Raw genomic sequence first — 11241 nt, 5'->3', positions numbered from 1 at the left:
AGATATCCTCTTAATAAATACGAAAATTCAGGGACGTGATTTGCCAAATATCAATATGGCTTCGTTAATGTATGACTATGGTATAATACGATTAGAATCTTATAGCACAATAGAAATAAACAAATTTCAGTGAGTATAATATTATTTTATTAGGAATTAATTAATATTTAATTTTTTTACATTTTCAGCTGGTAACTTTATGCCATATCCTGAACGCCTAGTCTTAAGATAACCATTTGCCATTCACCACTTGTGAACAGCAAATTTTCGAAGCTGCGCACAGAGTTGCGATTGTTTGTGAAAACTTCTGTACTCTACATTTACAATGAACTCTTCCAGCATAAATTGTAGGCAAATATCTACATTTGTCAGTCCTTTGTCCATATATGGCATCAAATTTCCCAAGTCCAAAAATGGACATAAGAAAGGAGCTTATTTAAATCAATTTCTATTCTATATATACAGAAATTCATTTAAGTAGACAGTTTGAAAAATTTGAACGTGCCCTCTTAGTAAATACAAAACATCAAGAAATTAATTTATCAAACAACAAAATCGCTACGTTGACGACTGAGGCCAAGACTGAATTTAATTTTTTGGAAAATTTAATAGACTTGAGGTATCTCAATTAGAGAGAGGATCTATTAGAATGTATCTTTTGTCCACTGTGGCAAAAATAGAAGAAGTAAATTATAGAATTAAACAAATTTCGGTGAGTATAATTTTATTTTATTTGGAAATAGTTAATATTTATTTATTTTTTATTTTTACACTTTCAGTTGGTAATTTTATCTAATATCCCCACACCATGTCACATCATATAAAATTTCGAGGATCAACAGTACAACTTGATGAAAAATCTGATTATATACCGTATCAACTTCTTCTATTTTTACCATAGTGTAAAAAAAATTCACACTATATAATAGAATTGTGCTCAAATTTAGATACCTGTCAACCTGATCAACATGTTAATTGTTAGTTGAGCGTCAATGAATATATTGTCGATGATTTATAGCGTTTTTCATTTGATTCCTTTACTCCCTATCCTTTTTGCTTCATAATATAATGAATATATAAAATGCCTATATTCCTCCGAACTTTTTAAATTACTATGAATAGTTCGTTTAAATTTTTAAGATACGGTCTGTATCTTATATTAGTGTCGTCACAAAAGGTGTACGACAAATTAAATCCTCTAATTGTTTAAAGGTGTTAAACGTATCTTCTGAAAAGAATATAATTTTATTGTGATAAACATAACATAAATTTGTTTTCAAATTATTCCGCCACAAATCGGAAATACGTACTGCTGGTCTACTAATTTCCACTTTTTGTTCATGGGAACTCATTAAAGTGTAATTATTATAATATTAACAAAAAAAGTTATCAAAGATTTAATGGCGAATTAACAACATTATTCAGAGAATGATAACAGAAAAGGTATAATTCGTTTCCCCTTTTCCAGGTATCATGTATTGACAGACGTTAATATTGCTTTGCTGTTGTTCATCATATTCTGAAATTAAATGTATGAAACAAATTGACACTAATGGTTATTACTTAAATCATGAGTGCACAAAATTCGATTTTATTATCCACGTGTATAAACAATGCAGAGTCGCGCAAGTCGACTGTTTCTCAGCAACATCTTTGGATAAAATGGACCTCCCAATGATGGATGTTGGTGAATAAGTAAGTCTTCATTTATCTGGTTGCGGACTACCAAACACGAACTGTCTTTCTTTATTACGATGGATGAATCTGACAAAAATAACTCATCTGACCCTCGATGAAAATACTTTCAACCTCACAGACATGTTCATTTTTTCCAAGGATTTACTTTACGGAATTTGTTGAGCATTTAAAGATACGGAGTGTTAGACACTTGCAAACTGAAGATAATATTTTAGAAGCAGTGCCTAACTTAAAGGAATTTACTCTACGTTTTAGCAATATTTCAAATAAGATGAATATCAATTTGTCCTTTGTTAAAGATCTTACATATTTAGAGATGAGTGCAGTAGAGTTGGAAGAAATTCCTTTAAATGAATCAGAAACAATGTGTAGAAGGATATACATTTCAGAACATTAACAATTTGTATATCCTTAGTTTGTTTAGAAACAATCTGTCGGACATCACGAAAAACACATTCATACATGCCAAGAATTTATCTATACTGCGTTTAGAGTACAATCCAATGTTAAGACTCCACGATTATGCCTTCGCAAATATGATAAATTTAACAGTAATATCTCTGAATAATTGTAATATTCAGAAATTACTGGCACATTTATTTGAAGGCACAACAAAATTGAAAGACTTAATACTAAACAATAACCAGCTATCGATAATTCCTGACAACTTCTACAATTCATTAATTAATTTGAAAAAGTTAAGATTGGATTACAATAAAATTATTTATTTACAAGAAGATTCATTCAAGTCCCTTGAAGCACTAGAAGAATTAAGTTTGGAATACAATTTTTTAACAGTAATAAGTACAAAGTTATTTTACCAACAAAAAAATTTAGAGAAGCTGAACTTGCAAGGAAATCAAATTGAAAAAATTGAAGGTACCCACCCTCTTGATAAATAGGAAACTTCGAGTCCTTGATTTGTCCAATAACAAAATGGCTACGTTAAAGACTGATGCCGACATAGAATTGAATGTTTTGGACAATTTACTATGCTTGAAGTATCTCAATTTAAGTAGGAATTTATTGGAAAGTGTGAATATCCCTTTTTCTAGGTGGATATGGCGTATAACAAAATTAAACAAATTTCGGTGAGTATAAAATTATTTTATTTAGAATTAATTTATAAATTATGTAGTTTAATTTCAGAAACTACCTCTGGACCACAACCATTTACCGTTCACCAATCATCAATCAAACGCAAACTGAAGTACTTATTTTAGAATTTGAACATTTTTGTAATAGTTCCCAATGAATATTAATTTATTTGTTGATTGCAAGAAATTTCTTTAAGCTTTAAGATATTAGGGACAAACTGTTTTAAAGGTGCAGTGCATGAACATTAAATACTTAATTTGTTCTAAAACAATTTGTCGAAAATCACGAAAGTTGCATTTAGATATGCACAAAATTTATATATTAAAATTTGGAAAAAATTCCAATATTAAGACCCTACAATTTGACCATTATAGCTTTAGAAAAATTAAATTTGGCTAACACTTTTTGCGACGACACGAAAATAAGATACACACCGTATATCCACACTTGAATCTAAGAACCGAAAGTCCACACGTGGCAGTCGAGAATAAACCGCACCAAGGTAAAGTAAGTAATAAATTATATCGGGAAACATCATACTTTTGTAACCATAATTAGTACAAAGTTATTTCACAAATGGGGTATTTTAATAAATCTGAACTTGTTTCGAAATTATTTTGAAAATATTAAAGATATCCTCTTAATAAATACGAAATTTCAGGAACGTGATTTACCAAATATCAATATGGCTTCGTTAATGAATGACTATGGTATAATACGATTATAAGTCTTATAGTATAATAGAAATAAACAAATTTTAGTGAGTATAATATTATTCTATTAGGAATTAATTAATATTTAATTTTTTTACATTTTCAGCTGGTAACTTTATGCCATATCCTGAAACGCCTAGTCTTAAGATAACCATTTGCCATTCACCACTTGTGAACAGCAAATTTTCGAAGTTGTGCACAGAGTTGCGATTGTTTGTGAAAACTTCTGTACTCTACATTTACAATGAACTCTTCCAGCATAAATTGTAGGCAAATATCTACATTTGTCGGTCCTTTGTCCATATATGGAATCAAATTTCCCAAGTCAAAAATGGACATAAGAATGGAGCTTATTTAAATCAATTTCTATACTATGTATAGAAATTCATTTAAGTACAGATTCAAATTGAGATTGAAAAATTTGAACGTGCCCTCTTAGTAAATACAAAACTTCAAGAAATTGATTTATCAAACAACAAATTCGCTACGTTGACGACTGAGGCCAAGACTGAATTTAATTTTTTGGGAAATTTAATAGACTTGAGGTATCTCAATTAGAGGGAGAATCTATTAGAATGTCTGCTTTCGTCCACTGTGGCAAAAATAGAAGAAGTAAATTATAGAATTAAACAAATTTCGGTTAGTATAATTTCATTTTATTTGGAAATAATTAATATTTATTTATTTTTTATTTTTACACTTTCAGTTGGTAATTTTATCTAATATCCCCACACCATGTCACATCATATAAAATTTGTATGATCAGCAGTACAACTGGATGAAAAATCGGATGATTATATGCCATAACAGCTTCCTCTATTTATACCATAGTGTAAGAAATATTCACATTATGTAATAGATTTGTGTTCAAATTTAGATACCTCAAGCCTAGTAAATTGTCCAAAAACTTCAATTCAATTTTTGTATCACTCGTAAACGTTGTTGTTGGGCAAATCAAGGTCTTGAGGTCTTCTATTTACAAAAGGAGCTACATCCAAATTATTTTTATTTATATTAATTTCTAAATTTATAGAAATTCATTTAAGTACCAATAATTTGAATGTGGATCCTTCCTCACAAAACTGATATAAAAACGTGTCAGAATTAAATTTGTGTAACATTTAAATTAGGAACTTTAATATAAACTATTTTTATTTATACATAAACATCAACATGTTAATTGTTAGTTGAGCTTCAATGAATATAATGTCGATGATTTATACCGTTTTTCATTTGTTCCCTTTACCCCCTACCCTTTCTGCTTCATATTTTCAGTATCTCTGAATCATATATTTGACCAGTTTCTGAATGCTTAAATTTATAAGATACGGTCTGTATAATATTTTAATGCAGTCACAAAAAGTGTGCTACAAATTTAATTCTTTCAATTCTTTAAATGTGTTAAACGTATCTTCTGGAAAGTATATAATTTTATTGTAATTTTTTATCGTAGTTAAAAATAATAATAATATTATCACTATTCCATGACATGACAAAATTCTAGAAAATTTGAATGATATGCTCGTAATTTAAACAATTAACCAGGTAATACATTTTTTGTGGCTACAACGACCAACAGGAACTGCGTATTATTAATCACAGGTATTGTATATTTCTACGATTTAGTGCAATATGTGTAATTTTTATTTGATAACTTCAGTGTCATGATAATTGAAAATAATACTTAGCTCTATATTTGATATGTGGAATTTTTTGGAAAGAACCTCTTAAACCGTTATAAAACCACTCGATGGTTTCTCATTCTTTGTTTAAGAGATAATTTAGAATGAGTTGAGTTTTTTTCAAAAAATCTTTGGATGGGCTTGAAGTAAATAAAAATGTTAACACCACAAATTTCAATTGTTTTAAAAAAGCTATTCAGAATAGGAAACACAATTTTTCAATTTATAATTATATTATTATAAAAAATAGGTATATAAATAAAATATAGAAGCAATGTATTATTTGATTGTAAATTATCAGACAGGTTAACATAAATTTATTATCAATTATTTCGACACAAATTGGAAATAACACATTAAACTGAAATTATTATAATAATAAAAAAATGCTATCAAAGATTCAATGGCAAATTAACGACATTGTTCAGAAGAATGATAACAGAAAACTTATTGTCTAATAATTCATTTCCTCCAGGTATCATGTATTGACTGACTCTAATATTGCTATGCTGTTGTTGATCATATTCTGAAATTAAATGTTGTAAACAAATTGCCACTGTTGTGGTGGTTATTACTTAGAATACTAATGAACAAAACCCGATGTCATTATCGATGTATATAAATAAACCAGAATCGTGAAAATCAAATGTTTCTCATCAACTCCTTTGGATAAAATGGATCTCCCGATTATAGATATAAGTAAACAAGTAAGACTTAATTTATCTGGTCAACGACGACGCCTTAAGTACTTGAGCTTTAATAAGAACAATGTCTACCCTGGTCTTAACACTGACCACAGTCTATTGCTGCAAGAACATTATATGGACTAACTGGTAGTAAGAAGAGAAAAAACGTCAGCAAAGTCAGCAATAACAAATAAACACTAATTATTAATAGTAGACACATGCCACAACATCATCATAATAACCTTTTTACAACAATAGACACCCCGAATTAACAACAGCAACCAATTAAAACCATACACCCATTATGCCCATACCGACAAAGGCCATAATCCTGCCCAAACAGCCGGGCGGTGTGTGCCCAATGCAATTGCCAAGTAACCTGGCAGTTCACATAATTCTTTTGAATGCAATAATTGTGATATTGAAAATATACTCAGAAAAATCCATCAAGCTGGATTGGAAGGTTAATTATTTATTAAGTATATTATTTATTAGGTATGTTATGTGCATATTGAATAAAATATTAAAATTTAAATTTTATGTACTTGTATTGTGGATGATTCTGGATACTTATTAAGTCCTAGAACATGAACCTGATGTGAATACACCATATTATCGCCATAATAATCCTCATAAGGGCGTTCGTTCAGTATAAGATTTGAAAGCAAATTAGATGTTGCCAGAAGGATTGAGTAACTGCATTATGCTCCTGAAATGGTATGTAACATTACAAATGCATGCGTTATTTTACATGTGTGTTAAAAATAATTTAACTTTACCAAAAGATGAAAATAAAGGTAGAAGGATTTAGATTTCAAACAATTTATGTTTATACTTATTTGGCCACCTTCTTCTTTAAATTAATTTTATACTTTTATTTTTTAACCCGTATAAGAAACATCAAATCTATATCACTTAAGTTTAATGGATGGGTTTCGATTATATTTTTTAATACCGGATATTGACTTATTGTTTTAGGGAATTTTTTATTTTTGTGATTTTGAGTTGGCCTACTTGTGAATTTCACATTTGAATATTTTCTGATCCTTTTATTGTGACCAACTATTATGCAATTTACATCATCATTAAAGGTACATCAAATTTTATGGGTATTCTACCTAATTTATATAAATCCAAGGTATACCGAGATTACCTAGATCCATCTAATTTAATCACATTATTACATTTCATTATTTTACCTCCGATTGTCAATATATAAAGATGGGAAAAACCAAATCCCCTACGAAATTTTTGTAGCATTGAAAATTTTATGCATTAAAATGAGAGGAATTCTCAAATTGTTGATATTTGCCACGTTCATTACCCACATGAATATGTTCAGTCTTGGCATGAACAAAAGCTCACACGATGCCATCACATTCCCGGAAGAAGACGAAATAATCGCTCCGAGAATCGAAGACCTGACAAAATGTTCCAACGGACGTACATACTGCGAATCCTTCGACAAGTACCCAACCAGTCACGTGAAGTACGTGATGCGGGAGAATCCGGTTTACAAAGCTCTCTTCGGCGAAGAGGAAGAGAGCGAATTTATATCTAGAAGAGACGAAAATGAAACGTTCCTTTGTAAGTCGAGTGTCAAAACCATCTTCCCGAAAGTTGGTAAAAATGTCAACAACGAATGGAGGTTCATCATAAATCAAAAGGACGACGGATTTGTGCAGGGTATACGAGTGGAGACCTGCATATCGGAGGACTCGCCCTGCGACATTATCAATGAAATGCTCACCCTTTACGTGACAAGATGCAAACAGAAGTACGTGCGTCGGCGAATGTTGTCTTTGACGAAACAAGGTGAACCTGTTCCGGACACGTTCCTTATGCCATCAGCATGTTGTTGCTCGTACAAAAGTGCATATCATTTCATGTTTAAAGGGGCTTTGGGGTGACATCGGCGATAAAATAGAATAGAGGGCCCAAGCCGTACTCTGTTTTTCTTTTAAAAGGTTAATTTGTATATAATATATATTCTCAATAAAAATAATTTATGAATTAGTTTGTAATTTTATTGAAACTTAGACGTATTATGGGTCTTTTTAAATGGGTAACTTTCATCAACTAATTTCAAAAATTAGAATACCACTGATCTGAAATTAGTTTTAATAAACAATGTAATCTCTGGTATAAATTAAAGGAAATAGTATATGGAACCAAGTTTCTCGAATCAAAAATATAAACATTAATGTAAGCAACAATTCGTTGGAGGTGGCTTCAACCTCGCAGGATGGATATGAAGGCGTGACCGAGGTGAATTTATCTATAAATAATAAAATTGAAAACTAACTAAAATTAACTCGATACCACCAAATATAGAGGTTGGTTAATCAATGCTTTTGCAAATACGAAAAATTTAACGAAAATATCCCTAAATAATTGTGACATACAGAAGCTACCGGCAAATTTGTTCAAAGGCTCAACAAACTTACAAGATGTGAAACTGGACAACAACCAGCTGTCGACAATTCCTAACAAGTTCTTCGATTCATTAAGCAAGATGAAAAAATTAAGGCTGGATCACAACAACATACAAATGTTACCAATCGATATTTTCGAGCCTCTTGAATCACTGAAGGAATTAAATTTGGGACACAATTAACTAACTGTAATAAACGCAAAGTTATTTTATAAACTTGACAATTTAATGAAATTGAACTTATGGAAGAACCAAATTGAGAATATAGATGGTGCCTTGTTAAATTTGAAACTTGAGGAGCTTGATTTGTCTGACAATAAAATAGCAACGATTGAATTCAAATTTAACAATTTAATTGGCTTAAAGTACCTTAATTTGAGTAGGAATATGTTGGAAAGTGATATCATTCCGAATACCATACACAAAATAGAAGATATTGATATGTCATTCAATAGGATTAGAAAACATTTCGGTGAGTACAATACCATGTCAAAAATAGACATAAAAAAGGAGTTTTCTTAAATCAATTTCTATACTTATAGAAATTCATTTAAGTACAGATTCAAATTGAGATTGAAAAATTTGAACGTGCCCTCTTAGTAACTACAAAACTTCAAGAAATTGAATTGTCGAACAACAAAATCGCCTTGTTGACGACTGAGGCCAAGACTGAATTTAATTTTTTGGGAAATTTAATAGACTTGAGGTATCTCAATTAGAGGGAGAATCTATTAGAATGTCTGCTTTCGTCCACTGTGGCAAAAATAGAAGAAGTAAATTATAGAATTAAACAAATTTCGGTTAGTATAATTTTATTTTATTTGGAAATAATTAATATTTATTTATTTTTTATTTTTACACTTTCAGTTGGTAATTTTATCTGATATCCCCACACCATGTCACATCATATAAAATTTGGATGATCAACAGTACAACTGGATGAAAAATCGGACGATTATATGCCATAACAGCTTCCTCTATTTATACCATAGTGTAAGAAAAATTCACATTATGTAATAGATTTGTGTTCAAATTTAGATACCTCAAGCCTAGTAAATTGTCCAAAAACTTCAATTCAATTTTTGTATCACTCGTAAACGTTGTTGTTGGGCAAATCAAGGTCTTGAGGTCTTCTATTTACAAATGGAGCTACATCCAAATTATTTTTATTTATATTAATTTCTAAATTTATAGAAATTCATTTAAGTACCAATAATTTGAATGTGGATCCTTCCTCACAAAACTGATATAAAAACGTGTCAGAATTAAATTTGTGTAACATTTAAATTAGGAACTTTAATATAAACTATTTTTATTTATACATAAACATCAACATGTTAATTGTTAGTTGAGCTTCAATGAATATAACGTCGATGATTTATACCGTTTTTCATTTGTTCCCTTTACCCCCTACCCTTTCTGCTTCATATTTTCAGTATCTCTGAATCATATATTTGACCAGTTTCTGAATGCTTAAATTTATAAGATACGGTCTGTATAATATTTTAATGCAGTCACAAAAAGTGTGCTACAAATTTAATTCTTTTAATTCTTTAAATGTGTTAAACGTATCTTCTGGAAAGTATATAATTTTATTGTAATTTTTTATCGTATGTAACATTACAAATGCATGCGTTATTTTACATGTGTGTTAAAAATAATTTAACTTTACCAAAAGATGAAAATAAAGGTAGAAGGATTTAGATTTCAAACAATTTATGTTTATACTTATTTGGCCACCTTCTTTAAATTAATTTTATACTTTTATTTTTTAACCCGTATAAGAAACATCAATATTTGTTATGATTCCAGGTAGGAATGCTTGCTCAAATCTATATCACTTAAGTTTAATGGATGAGTTTCGATTATATTTTTTAATACCGGACATTGACTTATTATTTTAGGGAATTTTTTATTTTTGCGATTTTGTGTTGGCCTGCTTATGAAATTCACATTTGAATATTTTCTGATCCTTTTATTGTGACCAACTATTATGCAATTTACATCATCATTAAAGGTACATCAAATTTTATGGGTATTCTACCTAATTTATATAAATCCAAGGAATACCGAGATTACCTAGATCCATCTAATTTAATCACATTATTACATTTCATTACTTTACCTCCGATTGTCAATATATAAAGATGGGAAAAACCAAATTGTTGTAGCATTGAAAATTTTAGACATTAAAATGAGAGGAATTCTCAAATTGTTGATATTTGCCACGTTCATTACCCACATGAATATGTTCAGTCTTGGCATGAACAAAAGCTCACACGATGCCATCACATTCCCGGAAGAAGACGAAATAATCGCTCCGAGAATCGAAGACCTGACAAAATGCTCCAACGGACGTACATACTGCGAATCCTTCGACAAGTACCCAACCAGTCACGTGAAGTACGTGATGCGGGAGAATCCGGTTTACAAAGCTCTCTTCGGCGAAGAGGAAGAGGGCGAATTTATATCTAGAAGAGACGAAAAGGAAACGTTCCTTTGTAAGTCGAAGGTCAGTACCATCTTCCCGAAAGTTGGTAAAAATGTCAACAACGAATGGAGGTTCATCATAAATCAAGAGGACGACGGATTTGTGCAGGGTATACGAGTGGAGATCTGCAAATCGGAGGACTTGCCCTGCGACATTATCAAGAAAATGCCCAACCTTTACGTGACAAGATGCAAACAGAAGTACATGCGTCGGCGGATGTTGTCTTTGACGAAACAAGGTGAACCTGTTCCGGACACGTTCCTTATGCCATCAGCATGTTGTTGCTCGTACAAAAGTGCATATCATTTCATGTTTAAAGGGGCTTTGGGGTGACATCGGCGATAAAATAGAATAGAGGGCCCAAGCCGTACTTTGTTTTTCTTTTAAAAGGTTAATTTGTATATAATATATATTATCAATAAAAATAATTTATGAATTA

General features: G+C 30.5%; 1 protein-coding gene across 3 annotated transcripts; it reads left to right on the top strand.

Annotated features, from left to right (window-relative positions):
* The first annotated feature begins 110 nt into the window (after window positions 1-110).
* LOC109607516 (protein spaetzle-like) lies at window positions 111-11241 on the top strand. Of its 3 annotated transcripts, XM_049964775.1 has the most exons (4): window positions 111-129; window positions 3616-4148; window positions 9179-9304; window positions 10568-11241. In XM_049964775.1, exon 4 carries the CDS (start codon window positions 10575-10577, stop codon window positions 11133-11135), a length of 561 nt encoding a protein of 186 aa, XP_049820732.1. In that variant the 5' UTR covers window positions 111-129; window positions 3616-4148; window positions 9179-9304; window positions 10568-10574; the 3' UTR covers window positions 11136-11241. The 3 variants fall into 3 exon arrangements, with proteins under 3 accessions (XP_049820732.1, XP_049820730.1, XP_049820731.1); XM_049964774.1 differs by lacking the exons at window positions 111-129; window positions 3616-4148 and adding an exon at window positions 8938-9111; XM_049964773.1 differs by lacking the exons at window positions 111-129; window positions 3616-4148; window positions 9179-9304 and adding an exon at window positions 7220-7525 and having other exon boundaries at window positions 10874-11241.

The sequence above is a fragment of the Aethina tumida genome, chromosome 3 (genome assembly GCF_024364675.1).
Source record: "Aethina tumida isolate Nest 87 chromosome 3, icAetTumi1.1, whole genome shotgun sequence".
In the NCBI taxonomy this organism is placed as follows: Eukaryota; Metazoa; Arthropoda; class Insecta; order Coleoptera; family Nitidulidae; genus Aethina; species Aethina tumida.
The sequence above is the reverse complement of the archived record's forward strand: the minus strand, read 5'-3'. Positions and strand labels throughout refer to the sequence as shown.

What these genes read in the sequence shown, in the direction of transcription:
- LOC109607516 (XM_049964775.1), top strand. Translation starts at nt 10,575, where the DNA reads ATGAACAAAAGCTCACACGATGCCATCACATTCCCGGAAGAAGACGAA.